The 25,914-nt window shown below is 44.1% G+C and overlaps 1 protein-coding gene across 1 annotated transcript in view; it reads right to left on the bottom strand.

Annotated features, from left to right (window-relative positions):
* thsd7ab (thrombospondin, type I, domain containing 7Ab) overlaps positions 1 to 25,914 on the bottom strand; it is a 102,869-nt gene that overhangs the window by 61,344 nt on the left and 15,611 nt on the right. Inside the window, exons 2-3 of the mRNA XM_062538101.1 lie at positions 8,001 to 8,844; positions 934 to 1,182 (exon numbers count right to left, since the gene is read on the bottom strand). Coding sequence (XP_062394085.1) covers positions 934 to 1,182; positions 8,001 to 8,844 — 1,093 coding nt within the window. The remainder of the gene's footprint in view (positions 1 to 933; positions 1,183 to 8,000; positions 8,845 to 25,914) is intronic.

Raw genomic sequence — 25,914 nt, 5'->3', positions numbered from 1 at the left:
CAAACTGCAATTATATGCTATTAACGGTCAGTCTAGGTAGTTATTATTGCATCTAACAAACACAATAATCTAGTCAACCCGGTCATTTCCCATCCTACTCTCTCTCTCTCCCACACGCTTCCTGTCAGTCTCTTGACTGTTCTGTCAGAATAATAAAGGCAAAAGCCCAAACATATAGCCTACTTGTACTTTAAAAAAGTAATGCATTACAGTATATACAGTATACTTAACCCCGAGTTGTTCCGCGGACCATGGCCCTTATAATACTGCATAACTGATATGTACGTACTGTAAGTCACTTTGGATAAAAGCCTCTGATAAATGAATTAGTGTTAAGGTTAACATAGGCTACTGTGATATCTAGTGATATTAGTGTGAAATCTAAGTAAGTTCACTGTATTACTCTAGCTAACACTGAAGACATTAACACACATTGAAAGCTTCACATTTCTTGAGGTGTAAGAGTAGTCTAGAGACTATGTTGCAATAGAATGTTGTTGATGAATTGAGATGGAGGTGCCATTAGCCTACATGCTGCTATTTTACACCTCGAAAATGGTTTTGTTCTGTGCATGATGAAACATTGGTGTAACATGAGGTTACATTACTCAGTCAAATCTTGGCTTTGTATGAGACGCATTTCAGAGTACTGTATAATTAACGTACTGGATTTTAGGCTTCAATTAGGACGTCTAAATCCAATTCAACAGAATTATGAGCAGCTGCAGCTAAATCGGTTAAAGCCTTGAAGTCACTGGTTTACTGATTCCTCAGGCAATAATGTCACACACATCTTCTTCATGTGTGAGAATAAAAGTGCAGTTAATTGTGCTGATGAGTCTCATAGTCTGCCCCTAAAAACCCAGAGGTCCTAGTTCCTCCACTGCCTTTTATTAGGTTTAGTTAATTTGTGCTGACAGACTGGGTACATACATGGGGCAGGGGGGCAGGTTGTCTCCCTGGGGTTCGCAGGGCTCCGTCTCCTCCAGGGTGGGGCACTCCGCTCCCCCGGCCACGGGGAACTGCTGCACCTGTCTGGTGCGTGAGCGGCTGCCCTTGGGCACGGCGGGGTCAGCGCACGCCTTGGAGCAGGGTCCCCAGTCCGTCCAGTCGCTCACCGTGCAGTCCTTCTGCATCAGGCAGGACTGGAAGGTCGGGGGCAGGGACCAGTGAGGACACGAGCTGCAAAAGACAAAGTGCAACACTACTGTAAGAAATGTCTCAGTCTAATGGCTGGGTATGGGCACGGTGATAAGAAAGAATAGTAAAGGTTATGTTGCTATGTGAGAGCAGTAATATGCTGAAGAGCAATAGCAGGAATAACATCTGTATAGCCGCAACAACTAGCCTGGTTTCACCAGACTCTACCTTGTTTCACTTCATGAGTCAGGGTACTCACAATTGGGACATGTTTTAGAATGGGTGTAGATCTAGCCTAATCAATCACATTGACCAGGGATTCCTAATGTTACTACCTAAATCTAAAATCTTTACAAACTGATAATAAACTGCAACTGCAGTCTGGAAACAATTAATTTACCTTTATTGTATGAATGTACACATTTCAATTATTGTTTTCTTAAATGTTTTATTGAGCACCATTCATACAAAGTGTGCACAATGTGAAACAGTGCTTAAAAATATGAAACAGTGCTCACATTTTCCCCCCCATTTTTTTTTCACACGGTCACACTTTAGGGCACCAAGGCCAAAGTTAATTTTGCTTCCATCTCCCTCTAAATATTATAGTAGTGTCACAGATTTCCGTGAAGGGGAATACAGGCCGAATCCCAATCTTTTGGCAAATTAATCATCCCATAGGCCTACAGTATGTACAGTAGGCTATGGCAAACTAGTATGTTTTTTTTAACTAGCATTTGTCAAGGCTATTTCGTCAGGGTAGTGTAGTGTTCAATGAATTCCCCCTTGGATTAATGTGAGAAAATCTGACAAAATACTGTTGACATTATCATCACATGTTATCAAGTCACAGAAAACAGCAAGGCAAGGGCATTTATCAGTGACAGAATACAATAGGTCTTTATTGTCATTGTCACAGGTACAACAGCATTTATAGTGTGAGGCAGCTGACTTTAGGCTATTGCTTTCTAAAGTCGCTAAATATATCTAAATGTCTTGCCTTATCTTCTGTCTGCTGAATGTTGGACTTTTGCTGTGTGCTGTCACTTTCTCCACCTTATCAAAGTCTAAATTAATTTGAGCTGTGAATGCTAAGATTATTTTGACAGGTCATAGGCTACAAATTAAAATCACTGCATCAGTCGGATACTAAGCAGAATATGGAAAGAAGGGGGAAGTAGTCATGCAGGTCACCAAGGCCACAGAGGCCTGTGAACTTCCAATTTCTAAAGGGGCCAACACAAGGGGTAACAATGTCTATGGCCGCCGTGAAATTCCAGCCCTGGTTGCTACTACCATTTACCACAGCCACTTTCGATTGCAAAACTAAGGTCATCCCCTTTCGTCACTGATTGACCCGCCATTCAGGAAAAGTAAACGCACTGAGGAGCCAGAGTAGTATGAGATACGGACAGGGCCAGGCAACACAACAACCAGTACAGATAAAAAGCTTGCCGGTGCACAGACACAAAAAACGGTCAGCATTGAAAAAAAAAAAGCCACCGCCAGTCGTTATGGTAACTCTTCATAGCCTACTGTACATCACAACGAGCACACACATTACTACATCACTACTGTACATCACAACGATCACACACATTACTACATCACTACTGTACATCACAACGATCACACACATTACTACATCACTACATCACAACAGTCTCCTTTGATCTCTTGTCTTGGAGTCTGTCACTTCAACATGGAAGTAAAATTGCCATTACTATACTGTCTTCATTGCTAGAGAGTCTTTTCACAGTTGAGTTTCAGTGGTGATATGAGCTTTTCCTTTATGTGGCTCTAACGACTTTGGTGTTATGGTGACGAGCACGAATGTTGTGGTTATAATCATAAGTAGGCTGTATCACTCCGATTAGAGTTCACAATGATTTTGGTCATATTGAGAAGATTTACTGCCTGGGACATAGTGAAAGAGATCGATGGCAGTGAACAGTGATAAGGAAACAAGTGATAATATCCTGCTCTGATATTGCCTCTTCTCTAGCCATTTCCTGTCTCACATCCTACAATACATTACAGGAAGTAATATAACAATTGGAGCCTATAACAACCAGGCTCCGTTTAATGTACTTTCAATGGCCAGCAATTCAGTACAGCAAAAATAATTGTGCGTTTTTTTTTATTGTATTTTTTTAGTTTCTGTATTTTTTTAAGGCTTTGTCTCTGAGTTCCAGTTCATCCCGAGGCGAGGCAGCTGACATGCTATTAGACTTAATTACAGCCTGCCTCCCTCTCTCCTCTCCTTCATTTAGAAAGCGCTCATTTAACCGTTACTCCCGAACCTACCCCAGGCACAGGCAACTCTTCTTCCTAAGCAGCCGACTTCAAAGTATTTATGACTTTTATCTCATTCTTCCCTCTGCAGATTAAGATGCCCTACCCACCCCCCCCCCCCACACACACACACACACACACACATAAATAAAAAAACAAATAAGGCAAAAAGAGAATACTTTGGCGCTACAGTGCCACTGTTGAGTTGGAGAGCTTGTTTTGCATAAGAGTAATTCCCATTGCGAGACATGACAGGCATGAAGGATTGTTGGTGTAGAGTGCAGGTTTAAGAGGATTCTGTACTCTCACAGGGGCTAAGGCATGTAAATAGAAACCTTAATGTTGCTATTTACCAAATGCTCCCAGAGTTATCCTCAATGTGCTGCTTGTTTGTTGTGGCTCATGTTGCTTTTTTCTCTTTTTTTGTCAAGTCATTTTTGTTCTGGATCTTTTATTATTATTACTATTGCTGGTTTTGCTTGTGTTGTTTGTCACAGTCCCTCAAGAAGTCAGGAAAGCTCTCAAAATATTTGTTTCATTTTTGTGACAGAATGAGGACAAATCCTCTCATTTGTGCTGAGATAAAATTTACATGAATCTGTTTCTCTATTTGTAAATCGCCTCTACAAATGGATATGATATAAGCCATGAACAACCAAATAAAATCGTGCATGAAACTGGTGGACCATAAAATGTATTTTATGCTACGAGTACGAGAACATGTATGTCATTTTGAAACTGAGGAGTCACGTGGTAGTAGTAAATCAAATGACTTCATATTTAAACAAGAAGACGCGTGAATTTTACTATTCGAGCGAATTCTTTATTTTCCCCTCAAGGCTGCTATGCCCATGTCTCCTCCCCTAGACAGTGGGTAAGATAAGCCCATGATTCACTCAAGATTGCTGCGTAAGATATTACTTCAAAATTAATAGCGATCACACACAGAGATTGAACCAAAAAGGCCTGGAGAAAAATGGAGTGTGGCAAAGCAAACACAGACACAAGTGCATCAAACAAAATGGATTATGAACAAAGCATGATGTTCTGAAGAGTATTGGCAAAAGTCAGTACATTATCGCTTTAGAGAAAAGTTTGTTCCACTTTTTTTTTTTAATCAAGAAAAAAACTGCTATGAATATTTCAGATGCAAAAGTAAACAAGTTAGAGATTAATATTTATGCTCCTGGGGGCACGCGAGCTGTTTTCACTCTTCTTTTGTTTCCCAGTCACTGCTGTGAAGCTGGCAGCAGCTAAGAATTAATGAATAGTTTTAGTGCATAATTGATAGCATCTGAACCTACTGCTACTGTATGCAACACAAATGAACCTAATCTTATATGAGATTTGACCCCTAGTTGGCAAGCAACCAAACAGGCAAGTAATTACATGTATTGCATTGACTTACACAGCACGTATCAGCTATTGCTGATTTATAAAGGGGACGCTAGTATCATAAATATAAAATAATGTTGTTAAATGATACAATAATGAGAAATACACAAACAGCAGAACCGGAAGGAATGGAAAAAGCATGTTGACTTTTGCGGGGACAATAATGGAAGAGAAAAGGTAACTATTTAACCATCTCCTGTTGCATGAGACACTGGAGTCGCAGTGCTTTTTTTTTTTTTTTTAAATCCAATGCTACTGGAAGGCATAATCTGCCGTGATTTCAGTATAATTAATTGACTTTCCTTTGCAATAATTGACTCTTGTCTGAAGCTAATTACACAACTGACTACAGCCTCATCATATGATACATACCCATAACTGCAGTGCCTATTGCATTGAAATGTCAGTTAAGTTCAATGACATTTACCTCACATGGCTCCTTTATATTACTTGCAGAATACTAGCCTAAGCTGCCACAAATCCTCTGGTATTGCTATTTGAAAATATCATCTGTTATTATGGCTTTATGTATGAGCCACTGAAAATTCCCCCAAAAAATGTTGTTTGTTTGTTTATTTTTCATAATGGCAGCTGGGCAAGTGCAGCGAGGTTCATCATAAATCAGAAATAATGCTGATTAGCTAAACAGAAGACCGATGTTATTCAAGAGGTACTGGGCATTCTTGAAAAATGAATTTCATCAAAACCCTCCAAAATAGTCATGGCAGTGGTCATTACCAAGATACACTGGACCTACAAATGTTGCAAAACTTACTACAGAATTGAATAATAATTCACACCTGAAATGCCCTGGTGTTATTTGTGCAAATCCTAGTGTTTGTAACTAAGTAATTACATTATATTATACTGTATAAGTAAGCCATAAACTAGCCTCAAACATTGTCTGTGCTACTATAGAGAGGGTCTCTGCAGACAAACTGACGTATTTTTGACTTTGTAAGTGACTTTGTAAGTGTAAAGAGAAGGTATTTAAAAAAGACTGCAGTCAGTTCATTACCTCATTCTTCTTCAGGTCGCACCATCTTGTGATGAGAAAGCCGAGTATTGACAGTAGCTTGCTGCACTCAGTAATTAACTTGTCTGCAGAGACACTCTCCATAGTAGAATGTTTGATATTTTTCCTGCTTAGTTAATGACTTCAAAGTAAGTAAGTAAGTAAGTAAGTAGTTGGAAATCTAGAGCTCTATCTATCTATCTATCTATCTACTGTATCTATCTATCTATCTATCTATCTAAATAGATTTGTGTATGGATTTCCAGGCTAACTTAAAAGAGTAATTTACGGTGAAGTTGCCGGTGAGGTTGACGTAGTCAGGCTACCCAAAGGACATTCAGTTCAGTAAATCTGGTCTCACTCAAAACTGCACCAATTGATATTGTTCTGCTTCCAAACGAAAATGTACACTTGCTATCATCCACAAATAGACCATAGATTGTCTCCCTTTAAGAGTAAGCATGACATAAGATGCAGTGTAATATGATGTGAGGTCCTAATTAAACTAACAAATATCGAGCAGGAGCGTCAGAAGGGGAGAAAAGAGGAGAGGAAATATGATGGGTAAAAAGCTAGGCAATGACAGCATGAATGTCGTGAGCATCACAGACATGTGAAATCTATTTGGAGCGTACCCATGGAAAAGCTGTTGAGCCCACTAGATTTGTTTTACTGCAGATCATAAGAGTGGTGTGAGGTACAGTAGGCTATATAGACAATGTCAAAAAGGACACACTGTGATTTGGGAAAACTGAGAGAACAAATGAGAAGTTTTACTTTAATAATTTAGGGGGGAATCTATGACAAGAGTGAGTCACATGAGAAAGCTTTCACAAAAGAAAGAGAGCTCCTTCTCCTTTTGGAAACCAGTCAGAGCTTCGTGTTTGCTCAGCGTAGCGCAGATCAAGCTAAGCCAACTTTACCGGCAAACTCACTGGATCATTGAGTACAAGAGAATGAGAAGCTCATCCACCTCACAATAACATACAGTCGAGGCTGCTAACATCCATTTGACATCTTTTACAGTCTGTTATATGTTGCAGAGGCATGCTTGGTGCCTCTTGGTTCACACACACACACACACACACACGCACACACACACAAAACAATGTGGGAGGGTATAAGTCCACTCCTCCTCACAGCTTAAGGCTGGACATAACCTTCAATTTGTTGAACAGCCCACACAAGCACACAGATTGGGCAGAGTGAGTAAAGAATAAATGGGCTGAAATGGGATTGAGCTGTTGTAATATACAAGCTAACCCTTGTTTTTAGCGCATTGTGACCCTCTGGTCGATTAGCTTGAGCCTTACAGACAGTTTTAGTGATTTTTGGAGATTATTCTTTTGTAGACTCAGTGAGGCCTATCTAATGAAGGACTCAACTCTGCAACAGAAATCTGACGTTGCATCATTGTAAACAGAATAGCAAACAAGACTGCTTCTCATGTGATTTGTTCTTCATCCTCCAACTGTGTCCATATAGACATCTCTTGTTTACTTTCTTGTGTGCAATTACTGTTTGTACAATTCCTCATCTTGGGCTTTTGAAACAGTCACATAAACATTCCTTTTGTTTACTTTGTGGATTTTAAAGCAGACTTCTCTGCGGTGTACTGCGAAATCCTTTTTTGCGGCTACGCTCCAGACACTTTCACCGGCTCCAGATCAAGCTTGTGCTGGGAAATCTGGCACAGGTTAATATAGACTTGTCATCTCTACAGCAAAAGGTAGACATCAAAAACAGGGAGTGCTTCATTGCCCTGACAGCACAGCAGAGACACAGACACAAGAAATAACCATCTTTCCTATCGGCTTGTGACAAGGAGAATGGATTGCGAGTGCCTTTGAAGAATGACTTTTAAAACACGATTAGCGGCTGTAACTGCCTATATTTTCAGGAGCTGTTGGAAGCACAATAAATGAAGGTACCAAAACACACATAAAGGATCACAGCCATCACATCGATCGACAGCCACAGAGGCCATTCCTCTTACTTCCTGCAGAATTTCATTTCAATCTGATCACAACACACCTAGCTCAAGTAATGTGTTTGTATTGTCCTGCTGTTTAGCAGACAATATACTGTATCTCTAAATTAATTGAGCTATTCAAGGGAATCTGGGATGCAAATAATTAACGCAAACCTTACTCACCTGAGGCCGACGGTGCTTCCGTTCCTGTGTACGCAGGTCACCTGCCGTGCCTGGTAGCCCACCTGGATGTCCCACAGGTCGCTCTCCTGCCGGTTCATGCGGTTGCGGTTCCGTTTGCTCTTGATGAGCTCGCGGGTCTCGGGGTCCTTGACGCCCCCTGCCCCACCACCACCCCCCTTGCGCTCTTTCCTGTCGCCTTTCCGGCGCCGCGCCTGCCTGGTGGCACGGACGACGGGCAGAGAGCAGTTGCTCCAGCCGCCCATCCTGAGGCTGAAGACGCTGTCGCGGCCCTCGCACGGGCCCGGCTTGCACGTCTGGAAGTCGGTCAGGTTGGGGCAGCCGGAGCCTCCGAACATGGGAGGCACCAGGACCCTGCGGACGCGGTTCTGGAGCCCCGTGCCACAGGTCTTGGAGCACGAGGTCCAGGGCGTGAACTCCGAGACCACGCAGTCGCGCGGGCACGGTATGATGCACGCCTGCTCGAGCCGCGGCTTGGGCTCAAAGTACTCGCATATGGTGTCGTCGGCAGGAGCCGCGCCCGCCTTGAGGACGCAGCCCACCTCCCGAGTCTGGATGCCCTCCTCACCCTCCAGGCACACGGCCGGCCGGGCGGCACCAGTCCGCAGTGACACGGGCACGCACTGGTTCCACAAGCCCAGCTTCCAGTCGTACAGGTCCTTGTGCCAGTCACACACGCGGAAGCAGTTCTGTTGGTTGGGCGGTCTGTCCGTCTGGAGGCAGTTGGTGTGAAGCGTGGTCCAGCCTTCCACGTGGGCGCACCACACCGCTCGGCTCTGGCTCCCTCCAGGGCCACACTCACTGCCCATGCATCTGCCCCAGGGCCCTGCGGACACACACAGAGGACCAGTCAAGGGTGTGTATGTACACCTATACATTGCAATCCTGTAGAGATTTTACACAGTGAACAGGGAAATAGTCAGATAGATGGAGTACTCACTGAACCACACAGAGAAATGTCAGTGTTCATATTCAGCTTATAATGTTCTGGATTAACCGAGTACAGGAGGAACAATTTGAAGGAAGCCAGCATAAACATGACCAGAGAGACCATGGTAATGACCCAATGCAGAGCAACTTACCAAAATAAATATTTCTTTTAGAATAGAATATCAATTAGGAATTATTTGACCATGCCTGCAGTATATACTACCAAAATAGCTAACAAACTTTACACTTCTTCTAACTAAATCTCTTATCTTATGCACTTGTTGACAATGGTGTACATGTATACATTCACATGTCAGATTAATAACAGGTATTGACATATAGCACATTTCTGTGTGGTCCTTTACCTCACTTCAGTGTGTGGTGCACTGTACCCACAAAATAGAAGCCAAGAAGGTCTGCAAATCTCTTTTGAGGTCCCATGATTTGGTAATATGGGGGGGACCATGTTTAAGTTGACCATGCATCATGTCGAGTTGTAGCCACTGACAGACACCAGAGTAGTCCTACAGATACTTTGAGAAGTAAATTGTCTTGCGAGCTCACCGTTTGACTCCAAAGACCACTTAGAGCACTCGATCAATTAAAAGAGATATAACTCAGTTCAAATATACACTAGGCCTTTTCACACTATATTTATGATCTTCTGAAAACATAACCGAATTTTATTTGAGGATAAATATTTTACTTTCGCTTTCTGCACCTGAATTGCTTAGTCAGCAGCACAGAGTCAATTAATCAACACAAAGCATCTGTGATTAAAGTGAACCAGCAAATCACAATGGCTTCTACTGTATCTGTCTGAAGAAGAGACACGGAGGCAATTCCCTAAAAAATATGACTCACAGTTGCACTCGCGCTCCCTTGGGACGGGGCTGGGACTCCATTAATGCGAGGCAGAAGTGTATCACAGACTGGTTATGGGCAGCCGTTTACAGATCATTATGAAAAAGCCAAGCGAGACGATAAAAATGTCAAGTGATGAACCGGCCAGCGCAGCTATCTCGCATCCACAGACGGCGGAGGCCGATCAATACGGATCGATGATGTCAGAGTACTCCGGCTGCAGGCCAGGCCCCGGACACATCACGCTGCAGTCAGCCGAGCCGAGGCTCCGGAGCCGTAAAATATGACGGCAGTCCATCACGCCGGCCACCACGGGCCTCCCCCCTGCCGTCCTGCCCCCTGTTCCCCCATCTTCCTCAGTCAGCATTTCGGGGGGCAGCTGGATGTGATGGATGCTGCCATCGTTTAACGAGGCCCCTCGTAATACAGCCGGCGCTGTTAAGGGCTTTAAACAGCCCATCAGAACACGTCACGTTAAATAAGCCCGCCAGGAAGATGGACGTCTGCGAGCTCAGAGGTTCCCCCGGTGCCGTCTGGCGAGGCCCGCGCGGTTCTGTGCCGTCACGGTTCTCCACAGGCCAGGCTCTAATCAGTGACAGCAGGACAGAGATGGAGCACGGAGAAAGTCATGAATGATAATTGGATGACACTACCCCCCCCCCCCCCCAACTCCCTCCCTCCCTCCACCCCCACCACCCACCTCACTCCCCACCCCATTTTGCCGGATGACCCCCTCCTCGCTCTCCCGATCGATTTCATTCGAGCATAGCCGCGGGCAGCGTGGCAGAGGGGTTAACACAATACGAGTGTGGGCAGCAAGGCTTCCCTTCGGGTTAGAGAACCTCATTATGTGAAAGGAAGAACCTCCACTCCACTCCGGCTCACTGGCACCACACACAAGCCTCCACACTGGCTCCTGATTAGCAGAGAGAGAGTGGCCACCAGTGTGTATGTGTGTGTGTGTCTCTGTGTGTGTGTGTGTGTGTGTGCACATGTGTGTGTGTGTGTGTAAAAGGACCCCTAAACGGATGTCCGCACCCGCGGCCGCTTGCCGGAGCTTTGAGAGAGCCCGGTGTCGGGCGGCACGGTCCAGCGTGTGCCGAGTCCTCCCGCATGTCTAACAGCTCAGCGCCCACGGCTGCAGCTCAGCTTCCTCAGGCTCCCACACAACACCGCAGCACATCAAAGGCACGAGGAGACCAAGAGCTTTCACAGTACCACCTCCCCCCCCCCCACCCCCAACACACACACACACACACAACACTTGCATTTCTGCCTGTCAGATCCAAAGGCTGTCAGACCATCTGTTTCTCTGTTTTCTTGTTCCTGTCTTTCCCAAACCAATAAATAAGACTGTGGATGTAATGGGTCTCAGAGAAAAAAAGGCACATGCAGTACCAGAAAGAGAGAGAGAGCGACAGAGAGAGCAACAGAGAGAGAGAGAGAGGGGGGGGGGAGAAGGAGGCATGGAGGGAAATAACCAAGGCTTTCCTGGGGCTAATCTTCTCTGCAGCACGTCGTTTGCATACACCGCTCTCACAAAATCGTTTTAGCCACAAACAATGGGATTTTCTCTTTAAAGTCTCTGGCATCCCCTCTCGGTGTGTGAATCTCTGGATATTTGCCAGTGATTATTGTGCAAATGGAAAGCGGCGGTGAGGGAGAAAATGAAGGTGGGGAGGAAGCGCTATGGCCTGATGCAAATATTCCTGTAATAATATACAGCGCAACAGAAAAATGAAAATCCACCAAACAGTCGAGCCATAAGCCATTACCTCTGCTTGGATCTTAGCAGCATAATTTGTTTACTTTGGCACATCATCAATTTGCCATTAGCCAAGTAGTCACAATAATAATAAAAAAAAAACATCATAAAAAGGAAAACTTCAGCACTCTAGAATGAAGGCCTCTGGAGGATAAAACACAGGTGGCTTGTTTGGAAATGGAGAGCATTTGTTCCTGCATAGTGTCCAACTGAGCTGTACTATTCACAAATACAGATACACAGTCATTCTCTAGGGGCTACTGTACCCTGTAGGAGAACTCTGCCAAATGCTGGTAATGGCGTTAGTTAGTGGCCCCTCTCTGGGGTTCCAGGGGCTTTGACTGATGTGACTGTGGGCGAGTGGTGGTCTTGAGTGATGCCGGGCAGATTTTGTGTCTACCATCCGGCCTCATTTAATGAACAAGTGTTTCCCTGACCGCCACTACCCCTCAAACCCCCCCACACACACCCCCACGGTCACCGGGCCACTTAGCGCCCCCACAGACATGAGAGGTCTCACCCTGCGCGGGTCACGCCACTAGTGTTCGCGTCGGCGGTAGCCGCGTACTGATCAAGGTTCTAACACGAGTCTCATTCCCCTGTACACCGGTTCTCCCCCCGCTCACACACACAGCCCCTACCCCTGCCTCCAGTCCCCACACGCTCGGGAGCCACAGGGGCTGGCAGCTGCCAAGGTTAAAGGTAATCCCAACTGACAAAGCACCATGTTTCTCGCTGTCTGACAGGTGCTTGAGGTGGAAGTAGACGGAAGAATGCTAGGCAGACAGAGAGAGAGAGAAAAAGAGAGAGAGAGAGAGAGAGAGTAAGAGAGGAGAGGGAGCGAGCAAGCTGTCAGTTTCAGGGCTCGTTGAAAGGAAAAGGGGTGCTCTTTTTTTCTGATGCTGCTCCTACCGTCAACGTTGGTGCTCTCTCTCACTCTCTCTCTTTCTCACTCCCTCCCTCTCCCTCTCTCTCTCTCTCTCTCTCTTTCTGTCACTCGCTCATGCCCTACTTCACAGAGGATAACCGGCCGGCCGGACAGCCCGCCAGCCAGGGGGATTAGTCGGGGAAATTAAAAAATCTGCAGGATGGAATATTCACTCAGTTACTGATAAAGAGACATGTATGACGAGGGCTCGGAGGACAACAGGAGTCTAACCTTTGATACAGACTTGGAGAATTTGTTTGCCTGGCATTTTTCTACTCGTGCTTTTACAGATAGTTCAAATGCCTCCCAAATAGGTTTGTTGTCAGGAATTGATGATTTACAGTACGGACACAATGTCAATGTTTGGTACAAATTGTCATAAAATGTACCCGTTTATAAAAGAACTTATCCCACAAAATGTATGCTGCATGCATATATCAAACCATATCATTTTAAGACATATATAAAATACAGTATATTAACTGTGGTCCCCAAAATGATATCCTGGAATAGAGAAACACAGGGATCATCTCTCTCACTATTTTCTTCAAAATCTTCTAAAACCTCCTCCCCCTCTTTTGACTTCATTTTACTTCCAAATGATGCTCTTTTTCTTCCTCATAAAAAAAAATTAGGAACAACTTCTTTTAGTTTAAGGTTTCAATAAGAAGTCAGGGGGATATATAAAGAGTGGAAGGCTGCCAGGGGCAAAACATGAAATTTATGGAGAGAGGTTTGAACTACTTTGAATTTCCTACTAAATAACTCACCATTCCGGGTCACCATCGCCTATAGCCATGTCTTTATTAGCCAAAATCGTTTGGCAAACTGTCTTTCTTGCACATCAGATTTTGACCTACATTTAACACTTTTCCACTTTTATGTCTTTTCTGGCCCTTAGTTTTGAAGAGTCTCCTTTGATGATCTGCTCCTTAAAAAAACCTCTCCCTTGACAGTTTGAGTGCCCCTTTAAAACCACACATTCATATTTCAACCCTCATCACTTTTGACAAGACACCCAAACTGGAAATTGAATTGAAGCCATGTTAAATGAAATCTAAATAAAAGCAACTCATAAACTTCCGGGCTGTTCCATAGCCCACGACTACTCTGAACGTATCAATCTTGTCATTCTTGTCAGAATGTCATCTTCGTGGTGTCCAGCCATCATTCTCTCTCCTCTCAGAGATCAGACGCTGTCTCTGTGACCATACTCAGTAGCCTTTTAAAAGGTCACTCTTTCCATTTCCACTTGCGGCCCTTGTTGTGTGAAAAGCCTTTGAAATGCTTCAGAGGTTCAGTGGGGCGGCATCAATTAGGCAATCCAAGCTACAAAGATTTCACAACCGTGCCCCTGAAGGCGGTTACTTTAAGTGCTGCTGCCGGCCCCAATACCCAACAATGCATAGCAATCAGACCAGCAGGACTACAATAGCTGCGTTAAGTGAACCGGCAGAATCCGGGGAACCACGCCTCGGTGCCTTACCAACCCTACAATAAGACCCGGCTTGCAAACAGTGTCCACAAACAAACAGAGTTCAGCAATCTCCCCCAGATTGCCTTCTGCTGCCATGAAACATTCATGCAATAACCAGATCTACCCAGACGTGAGTGTGTGTTTGCGTCTGGTCTGTGTGTGTGTGTTTGTGTGTGTGTGTGTGTGTGTGTGTGTGTGTGTGTGTGTGTGTGTGTGTGTCTGTGTGTGTCTGTGTGTGTGTGTCTGTGTGTGTGTGTGTGTGTGTGTGTGTGTGTGTGTGTGTGTGTGTGTGTATTTGTGCAACTTTGTCTATGAAGCAGAATGCACTGAGGAGGTAGCTAGGCAGAGAGGGCATCAGCAGGGCAGCCAGTGGTGTACGAGTATAAACTGGGTGAGACTGAGGTTTCCCCCGCCGCTCAGAGACTCGCTGCCCTGCACAGGCCCTGAGTCACCTGCATTATTCATATGGGCAACGCAGACTGGAAGGGCATGAGTGTATGAGGGAGGGATAGAGAAAGAGAGCGAGGTAAAGAGAGAGAGAGGGAGAGAGAGAGAGAGAGAGAGAGAGAGAGAGAGGCCTGAGAATTGGCGAACGAGCAGAGAGGGAAAGCGATCAGCCCACAGGAGACCTCCTTCACACGCAACCGGGAGCAGAGCGCAGGAGGCACCGCAAGCTCACCGCCCAGCTACAGCACCACCAGCGGCCAGCCGGGGTCGGCTCCTGCGCGAGCACTAAATTACGAGCCACTCCAGCGCGCGCGATCTCTTCCCCGTCACTCTTTTATTAGATTTAATTGCTGTTAACATGTTTAATGTGTGGGCATGCAGCTGGAGCATCCGATGATTCAATCTTTAATCGCCTTTAATCGTTCTCCACGGTTTTGTCTGGAAGACAAGGTGGTTGTATTGGAGGAGCAAGATAACCACGCTTGCTGGGAGATCTGTTAATTTTTTTTTCATCCGATTTTGGCAGTCTGGAGGAGTCCGCGTTTATTACACAATGCATGCAAATCCCTGCTGTTACAATGCTTTATGATATCATTCTCACAGAGGGTTTTGAAACCACAGTGGAAGTGAAATAGATACTATTAGGGTAAAAAAAAAAAAAAACACCACATTTCCGCCATGGAGCTTAAAAAAGAAATGTTGAGGAGGAGGAGGAGGAGGAAGAAGAGGAAGAGGAGGAGGGGAAAAGAAGCACAGAAGGTAGAAATGAAGAAATCACAGCAGGGCCACATTCTTCGCCCCCGTGCCATGACAATTAATAGTAAGGCAGTGCCAGGGCGCAGTGCATTGTCGGTGCCAATCGTATGTGGCACTTCCATGAAAGAGCCGCCCTTGAGGGGCTGGTAGGGGAAGTGTGCGCAGGGAAGAGGAGGGCTTTCAGCAGAGCGCCGGGCAGAATGTGGCCAGCCTGCCCTTTAGATAAAAAGCATTAGTCCACAAGGAGAGAGAGGTAGGAGCCTTTTCTCAAGGGTGACCTCGGCTGGTAAACATGCCGCACCACTGCTGCAAGGATTGGATTTGCTCTTTGTGTGTGTGTGTGTGTGTGTATGTGTGTGTGTGCCAGTGTGTGCCACTTGACCAATCACCGAGGCCCTGCTGTGCCTGACAATGTTGTGCAATGGGAATGACATTCACCTGACTTCAATGTTTCATATGTTATTTTTCTTTTCTTTTTATGTTCTTTTCCTATCTTCTTTTTTACACTATGTGTTCATGGACATGAAGTCATTTGTCTCAGTTGTACTAAAAGCTGAAGTTTCAGGGCTGAGATAGTAATTCCAGCGCTTTTCCAACTCATCCATCAGGACTTGAATGTTTTTACATCACTGGAAATATCACTTGCCACCCGTTTTAATATTGTGAGATTTCATACACCATACATCTACATCGAATCCAAATCAGCCAGAGCCAAACACACCAAGTTTAAAATACTGCAATTGTAAAGACCACTCCACCCACGTAAGTATCTCTGTCAGAGATTCACAGCATGATCACAGGTTCAAATGCGGAAGTGTTCAGAGATGAAGAGGTGGAGTGCGGCGTCAGGGAGGTGAGGGATGTTGGGGGGGGGGGGGGTTTCAGAAGGAGGTCTTAGATCCAATTGAACGCTTTATTGAGATAAAGTGTACAATCACACAGTAAGATCTCCCACCCTATCAAGCACCTGTGTCTAAGATTAGATTGGAGGCAGTGACAGGCCCTTCCCACAATGCATCAGTCCATAATTTAATACAGGATTAATGCTGTTGTAAAGGGGGGTGGGGGGTTAGTACCTTCCAATGAAAGGCTCTATGAAGGCAAAAACATCTAAATACAAATGACCTTGCAATGGCAAAACGTGTTTGACAAGCCCTCCTGATCTCACATTCACATTTTTCACATATAATGCAATCTCACCTCGATAATAAGATCTCCCATAGCTTTGAGTGATCCGGTGAAGCTCTATATCTCTGAGCCCTTTATTTGACTGCTGTCTGTCGGACAAGACCAGAACTTCGTAGAACTACTTATCTGGTGAAAGGTTGCATTAACATTTAACCTTGGTAATCAGGTCTCAACTAAACTACAACTAAATGTAAGTAAACTATTTACTTGCATTTAACCTCCACTACAGTCCTGATCATTTCGATGTCTTATTGAGGCGGCAAGGGAAAAAAAGCTTTAGGTCAGCCGTTAGATGATCTTCTCCATAGAAACACAAAATCTGTGTCTCAGACCTGATTACCAAGGTTAAAAGTTCACCAGATAAGTAGTCCTACGAGGTTCAAACATCTTGCCACACAGCAGTCAAACAAAGGGCTCAGAGATGCAGAGCGTCACCGGATCACTCAAAAGCTACAGTATGGGAGATCTTATTATCCAGGTGAGATTGCATTATACAGTATGTCAAAAATGTAAATGTGAGATCAGGAGGGCTTGTCACACACCATGCCATTGCAAGGTCATTTGTAATATTATTATTATTATTATTATTATTATTATTATTATTATTAAGGCATTAAGATTTCCAGAAGATGATTTTGTATTCCTCTTTATAGTCAACTTTATCATGGGTTCATTAACTTGTGAGCACAACTGTATTCACCAACTGCAACTTCTACCATTCAAAACTCACACTGTATTATCCACATTCACAATATGTACACATATCAACACTCTAAGAACCATTTAATACCACTGGTATTGGACAATAACCTCCACCATCATCAAACATGTTCTGAATGCCTTTTTTAACAATCTGATATCAAATGGCGCAGTCCACCTTACCATGATCACAGAAATCATAGTTCACCCACCTTTTATTTTACAACTACCTCTGAAGATGATTATAAAATAATGTTGACTAATATTTTCAAGATAGGGACAACAGATTTGTTGATACTGTGTGGAGCATTGCCTTTGAGACATTCTGGTCAAAGACTCTTGATCCCTGGAGGGAAGTGCTACTTTGCCCGAGATTCTGTCATCAGCGCTTTTCCTTTGATCCTCTTAAGGACACACAAGCCAGACAAGGTCTGTCTGACTGACCAAGCACAACAGTTAGAGGCTTCGTATCTCTCTACCATGTCCTAACTACAGTACATGCAATGTGAGCAAGCATTAGGGACAAAATCCATTTAATTACATTGTTTTCAATTGGAATGTGGACTGGACGCAACAGGACAGTGCAACGTAAATGGTAAATGAACTGCATTTACAGTATATACTGTAGCGCTGATTCGACTCCTGCAAGCACCTTAAGCGTTTTCCATTGCCATGCCTTGCATTCACCCATTCCCACACCAATGGCAGAGGCTGCTATGCAAGGCACGGGAGCACTGGGGTTAAGGGTCTTACTCAAGGACACTTCAACAGGGTCAGGAGGAGTCATCTCCTCTACCTCGTGAGCCATTGCCACACTTTTCACGTATTGAGCAGAACTTTTGTCAGACGCCTCTTTTTTTTCTGTTGCTCACTATTTTGGACGAGAAATATGACGCAACAGACTGGCATATGTAATGGATTCAGTGTGGGCAGAGAGCATTCAAAGCAATGCAACAGTCACTCGTTCATACAGTATGTATGCGCTGTTGGTATGGTCCTGTTTTCTGTTCTTTTTACATTTCAGATGGCAAATCAAGTCTCCAAGACATACCATATCACTGAATTTTACTTACAAAAACAAACTAAGTGCATACATACAGTACATTTCATCATTATTTTGATGTGTATTGATCATGTAATAAATACTGTAGGTCATCCTTGTTATGAACTGGTCGATTTCCGCTAGGTTGATTTTTAAGTATCTCTCTCTAAACTCTCACCATTAAAACGGAGGATATTTCATGTTTGATATATCAGAGACTGATGAACTCACTGAAGTCAGCAGTCGGATATCCACTGCCTGGGGGTGCGTGAGAGTGATATGTTGAGCATGAGTATGAGTGTGCACTGTGACAGGCAAACAAAACTCTGAGGACTCGGGTCACAAACTGCCACGCTCCTCCTGACCTGGTTAGTCAAAGAGCACAAACTGACCCGGAGCAAAGTGGCAGTGACTAACTTCCTGTGCGCAGAACATTCTAGGAAGACACTCGGAAGAGTCTAGGTTTGACATTTCAATTTCCTTTCATGTATAATAATGACAAAAAAGTCAATGGAACATCGTGCCGTGGAATTCACATTTTGACTCTGACTGTGGGGAGTGGAATCCTGTTCTTTCATGTCAGCTGTCACATGGAATTCAATCATACGTGATTGTTTCAAAAGTGCAGAGAGGTGGAAATAATCTGCAAAGGGGAGATTTTTTTGCGTAAAGCAGGCTTCCATCTCCCCCAAAGCCCAAAATGATTGAGAGGGGGTAGGGAGAGAGAGCAAGACAAGAATGAAAACCATTGCAGAGAGAGCATGGAGAGAAGTCTGCTTTTACCATCAGCACCTCTCACAGACATACTGTACAGTATGTAGGACAGGGGTGGGAAAGAGCGCTCTCTCTCTCTCTCTCTCTCTCTCTCTCTCTCTCTCTCTCTCGCTCTCTCTCTCTCTCTCTCTCTCCACACCCCTTCCTTGGCGCCTAGGCAGCCGTCCAGGGAGACCCACCGGGAGAATGTGGGAGCTGTGGCCAACTAAGCCTCAGGCATCAACCACTGCAGTATGGACTGCATAAACAACACTCAACACTCTCACAAGCATCTACACTACAACAGACACATATATTGTACTCTAATGTGACATGAATGACATACAACATACCTCTGCTTGACATTTCCTACTGTTGGACTGGTGCTAATGTTTGAAAGGACTAATGTGTTTTGGATTTGTTCTGGGTTTTTCATGAGATAACAGTGGATTGTGGGTCAATGGATTTTGTTTGTCAAGCTATTTATTATATTTATTTATTTTGTAGACATTTTTTCAAAATGAGGATCAGCTTTCAAGCTACATTTAAAGGAGTCCTTAAAGGAGAACTCCTTTTTCAAGGTCACCGAGTACTGTTGGTATGGAAAACAAAAATAAAGTTGCCGCAGCCAGCTGCTAGAGCCACCAGCCAGCTCCAGTGCTCCACCCTGGGGGCGTGAAGATGAACATGAACAGAGAACCATGTGAAAAATCACCGGAATTATCTTACAATAGCCTAGCACTTTAAAAGCCACAAGACCACTAGTGCAGTGCTAAAATGTAAATAAAAAGTTGAAGCAAGAGCAGGAGATAAGGCATCAATTTTGATGTTGTTACGTTGATGTTGATGTTGATGTGCTTCCTTAAAGGAACACTCTACCGTATTTTCATATTAAACTACGTTATTCCCTTAACTAAGACGAATTGATACGTACCTCTCGTGTTTCAATGCGTGCACTGCACTCAATGGCTCTGCCGTGCGGTGTTACTTTGATAGCACTTAGCTAGCCCAGTTCATTCATTAGGATCCACACAAAGAGGAAGACCAAACACCACGTTTTCCTTTTTGAAATACAATTACACGAGTACAGTAGTTACACGACCAAGTATGTTGAGACAAAATAAGCGGGTAAGAAGGATAACTATAATGTGTGGCAGAATAGCACTTAGGAGCACTTCGACTCGGCACAGTAATATTCTCACTCCAAAAGGGAAACTGAGAATCCAAGAGTGATGATATTACTGCGCAGTCGAACTACTCCCAAGTGCTATTCTGCCATACAGTATAGCTATCCTTCTTACCCGCTTAGAAAAGTGCCACGTTTTATTTTGTCTCACCATACTTGGTCGTATAACTGTATTTTAAAAGAGAAAATGTGGAGGTGTTTGGTCGCTTCTAACTTCATCTGTGTGTGGATCCTAATGACTGAACTGGGCTAGCTAAGTGCTATCAAAGTAGCGCCGCGCACCAGAGCCATTAAGTGCACACATTGAAACGCGAGAGGTACAGTATCAACTCGTCTTAGTTAAGGGAATAACATAGTTCAATATGAAAATACGGTGGAGTGTTCCTTTAATCCTTGTGGGCATGTCAGAGAAACAATCCGTACCAAGACCATGGAGTCGTTAGGTGAGAATAACTTTGTCAAATTCGCAATGACAAAAACCGAATGATACGTTTACAGTATGTCTTGTTTATAATGTTTATGACACATTCATGGCAGTGCCATGCCACTCTTATGTAGATACCTTTAAGTAAACTGTAACCCATTTTTCAGAGAGCAGATATTATTTAATTTTGTGAGAAACCTGTTTGCAATGTCCCTAACGGATAAATTGCTTAGTTCAAAACTGAAAAGCCTAAGATATGTAAATGAATTAAGTAAAGATATTGGCGACTAGAGACCGGTGCAGTAAAAGAAAATGAAATAGGTCCATTACTCTCAACACTAGAAAAAAATAGCAGACCCTTTCTTGCCTGCCAAAATGTCCTTAATAATCATTTCTAAAGACCAGATGTGATGGTGCTATTATATGCTGAAATTTGCTTTACAAACGTTTGCTGTTTTATCGCTGCGCCAGCCAAATTCCTTTGGCCATTTCCAGGCTCTCTCTGTCTATGCCATGCTATATCAAACGTCAACTGCGATATATGTTGCTCAGAGAAGAGCCCCATTAGCCTCTACAGCTGTCATGTTCCTCTTGTTCTGCCTAGTGGCCCATAACACCAGTCAAAATGATGTTCAAGACAACAACTGAACAGGCCTGCACGAACGGGCAACGTCAGAGTGGTGGTGGCATCAGCAGATGGCTGTCCAGAAGGTTTACTATTATTTGCCTGTTTAACCTTTTGAGGTTGTCCATAAAATATCTTTTTTTACATTCAAGCATCATCACTCTCTTAGTTGAGTCACACTCACCACACACACACACACACGCACACACACATACACACACATTTGTTCTGTCCTCTCCAAATCTGTGGTGACTAGATTGCTGAGAGGCAAACATGCACACACGCTGAGAACAATGAGGTAATCAGCTCAATGTCAACCCTGAATAATTCACCAGCGGAGTCCTTGCTCTCCGGGAGGAGTGAGAGAAAGACAAAAAAAAAAGAAGCCCAGACATAACTCCTGATGGTTTAATCTGAGCACATAAATGTAGAAGACAGAGCTTATAAAGCACTTTAACAGCTCACTTTCCCCAGGATGGATAGGCAGTGGGGGAATATTTACATTAGAAACCCAGAAAATACCAGCAGAGAGGAGAAATCTTTGAATAAGGAGCCAAGCAAAGCAATACACCCCCATCCACCCCCCACCCCCTGACCGTCCGACTTCAGTCACCTCACCCATCACACTGACGCTACGACTGCACACCCCATCAGCGGGGCTCAATTACCAAGTCTATCACCTGGGCACGTTAAGCAAACAAAGCGGGCTCTCCCGCACCTGGGTGGGGATCTGTCTGAAACTAATCTCGAGCTCAGTCGTCTACTTGACAGGGGAAGGGAAAGGGAAGCACTTGAGCAAAAAAAAAAAAAAAAAAAGAGTCATAACTCGGTTGGCCCAAAATAACCCTGGAGGCGGAGAAGGGGGAGATAAGATGTGGGGGGGCCGGGGGGGGGGGGAGTGAGTTTGCTTACTGACTGACTGGATTGTTGGTGGCTCGTCTGGCTGGCCGGCTGGCTGGATGGTTTTGCGTTCCCCTTCATGGCCTTAAGCGCCGCTATGCTAATGAGCAGATGGACTGATTAAAGTGCTTGGGCTTCGTCAGGTGGTTGGAGGGCGGACAGGAATCTCATTATTCAGGCCTGGCCTGCCCGCCGCACTCACGTGCTTCCACACTCACCTCCAGCCCAGCACTCACTCTGGCCATACTCATGGACGTTCCATACACATGCTTACTTGTGGACATACAGTATCTAGTCATTTGAGTTTATACAGACACACTCAAGCTCAATTATTTGCATACAAGCACAGGCAGACATCCAGTGAGACTAGACACAGTATTTATGTAAGGGATCTCGTTGCCGAGCTAACATATCCCAGGATTCTGTTGAGCCTAGCTTTGTGAAATCACTGTTGCCTTTACTCCAAACGCAATGTAACATACAACCCAGTTTGTCACATCAGTCATATGTCACAATGCTGCCATACTGTCTGTCAGATCGCTAATTTGTAATTCTGCTGCAATGTGTCAGATCATTTAAACTTCAAGTTGGACGAATGGATACACGCGTAATATAGCCAACACATGTAGGACTACTTTGTAAATGTGCAAATAAATGAAAAATATACCGAGCGAGCGCATCACAATAGCAAATTCAACCAAGCTGTGTTATAAGCAAACATTTAGTTATGTCTGTACTGTACATATCACTACACATACACAGACATATATGTATTTTATATGGTATCATACTGTATATGGCATGATAAGATGTATATAAAATATCTGCCTACACTTATGCTCTTTGATTCAGGCAAAAACATTTCCAGGCATCACATTCTTATTATGTTAATTATTTAGGCATATAGTCTATGAAATACTTTTTAAATGCGCTGTAAAGTGTTCTGGTCCACAGGTTATGTTTTTTTCTTAGATATTGAAGTATTCATTAACATGATTCATTTATGCTTAATCCACTATTTATGCCTTTTGCCTGGAGAAGAGCCATTCATTGTTTATTTATTAAATTATACACACCAAACATGTTTAATGATCTTACCAATTAGCATACTGTCAAAACATAATTTTGCAGCATAAAAGGCATGCCTAAAAACAGGACCCCTGAATAAGGCGAAAAGACATCATTGACATTCAGCAAAAATAACAGGAAAGATGGCATAGTCCTCAGGAGTCTGAGCCTGGCACGGGCAGGATCATTTACATACTGTAGTCATTTTCAGCCAGACGTCTGGGACTGGTGTAGTATACAGTATACTACTTATTCCCTGACTGAATCGCAAAACTCAAACCCGCTTTTTATGAGCAGCATAAATAATAAATCGTTCTGGGGGACACAGTGTCAGTAACTTAACCTGGGTCGGAACCTGCAGGATCAGACATAACATGGATTTTGCTCTCGAGAAACAGTCGAAAAGTACAACTGAGAAGGTGCATATTTAATGTGGACCTCAATTACATATCCTGAAGAGGTCATATACGTAGCTAAACACTACCTCATATCCTCACATGGGTTTCCCCCACAATTAAACGTCATATAGTTTGAAGCTTCTGTAAGCCAAGGCTGGCCTATACGACAATAAAGCTCTTACACTGATCTTACACGGTTTAATGAGATTGTTACATCAGTGAAAAACTCATTAAACGGTTGGTGATTACCTATGTGCCCACAGATGCCCAGATTACTGGCATGGCAGTGCAATGCCACCTGCCTCCACATGACTCCATCAAGTAGAGAGGGTGCGTGCGTGAGCTAATGTGTCCTACCAGAGTAGGTGACCATTCATTATTGATGCTGCACATAGTGCAGGTCAGTAAAGCTGTAGATGTTTTACTTTTGAGATCCCTTTCAAGTCAGGCTATGCTATGAGAATACGACAACAGTGCCAGGCTTATATTAGGCTTGGTAGGCCTGGGTGTTCCATTATACCATTTTGTTGTGGTTTTTATTTGTGTCTGGTCTTATTGAGTGGCAATGAAGTATTTTCACTGTCCTGTTTTCCTGTTTTTAGGCATGCTTTTTGCACTTCAATTATGCTTCTAATATTATGTTAATTAATAAGATCATTAAACATGGTTGCTGTATAATTCAAGAAATAAACAATTTATGGCTTTCCTCCGGGCAAGATGTAAATAGAGTATAAAGCACAAAGGAATCATGAACATAACCTGTAGCTAGATCAGAATACTTTACAGTGCATTAGGAAAGTCTTTCATACGTACATGCCTAAGGTCTAGCAGTGTAGGACTTGGTGTCTCTTCTTGTTCCTCCGGTTCTCTAGAGACAGCACAGAAATTCTACCAGCCATTACAAAAAAAATCCCAACCCATCCACACCTGCCGCTTTATTTATTTATCTGGCAGTAGCCCAGACTCTCCTCTGTCGCTTTCCTGTGAGATGACATCGCCACAGCCCTGTGATCACAGCAGGAGCGGGTGCAATAAAGGCTGCCATCTCCCATTTACAGGGGGGGTGAGATGAATGCATACCCCCTCCCTCCCTCTCTCTCTCTCTCTCTCTCTCACATTTTCTCTTTCTCTCTCTCTCTCCTCGGCCCAGCCTTTGATTTCAGCACTCTGCCATGCTGTGTAAACAACGGTACAGGAGAAGGAGAGAGACAGAGAGAGAGTTGGAGAGAGAGATAGAGAGAGCGAGAGAGAGACAGAGAGAGAGAGAGAGAGAGAGAGAGACGGGTGGCCACTCGCTCCATATTCCGTATCTTGGTGCGGATAATGGGCTTGTTTGTCTCACACAAGGCTCTTTTGGGCTGCTTCCCTACTTTATGGCTCAGAGACGGGCGGGAAATGCACTCCCAGAGTGCAGCTGGCCGGCAGCCGTCCGCGCCGCTCGTCTCTTTGGACACAACACCATGGCGACTTTTAAAAATCAATTCCTTCTCTCCTTCACTGGATTCAGTCATAAAGCCCATCCACCACTCCAACTCAACCCCTCAAAGCTGCAAGACCAACAGCCAGACTTGCAGGGGGGTTCAAGTGTCTTTACTATTGAATATCCCCATTGGATGTTTGTTTTGAGTGATGTTTATATCTGTTTTTGCAGTCAGACGTATACTGTATATGAAACGCACACTATCAATGCAATAGAATTGAACTGAAATTGGGATTAATTGAACTGAAACGATTCTGTTCCTCAATGCAAGTTCATGCATTCTGTCAGTCAGGGTGATGTAGCAGGGGATAATCTGACATGACGTCCAGAGCGGCGACGGCTGCTGTTGGAGGAGATCCAAGTAGATCAATGATCCACAGCAGCAGAAAAATCGCTCTTATCTCGAGCAGCAGCAGTAGTACACCTAACCCACTCCGCAACCAGCACAACATCTGGCCTTTTCTGCCATTTCATTTGTAATCACATCAAGCCTGGACTGGGAGTGGAGAGGGGGGGGGGGGGGGGGGAGAGATAGAAAATGCAGGAGAAATTGAAAGAGTGTCGAATCCATTATATCTGGATTAGAGTGCCAATCAGCAGAGGATGGCACCAACACTTGACAGAAAGAGAGAGAGAGAGTCAGGGAAAGAGAGTATGTGTGTGTGTGTGTGGGTGTTTATGTATGTGAATGAGAGAGTGGGTGAATGAGAAAGAAAGAGTGAGGAAGAGGAGACATACCAGGTAAACAAGATGATGATGACAGAGTCAGCAAGAGATCCACTGGACCCATGAACCTCCATCAACTGCATCAGCTACAGTATGACCACCCAAGCTAATATTAGATTGTAATGCATCTGAAATCTCTTGTTGTTCCCATGGCTTGTTCTCATAATGGCAAAACACCCGATATGTGTGCACTGAAACCCATACAATTGACATTTCTCAACAGAAGATTGCATGCTGCTC

This window comes from Sardina pilchardus, chromosome 6 (genome assembly GCF_963854185.1).
Source record: "Sardina pilchardus chromosome 6, fSarPil1.1, whole genome shotgun sequence".
Lineage (NCBI taxonomy): Eukaryota > Metazoa > Chordata > Actinopteri > Clupeiformes > Clupeidae > Sardina > Sardina pilchardus.
This window is presented reverse-complemented; position numbering and strand designations above follow the sequence as displayed.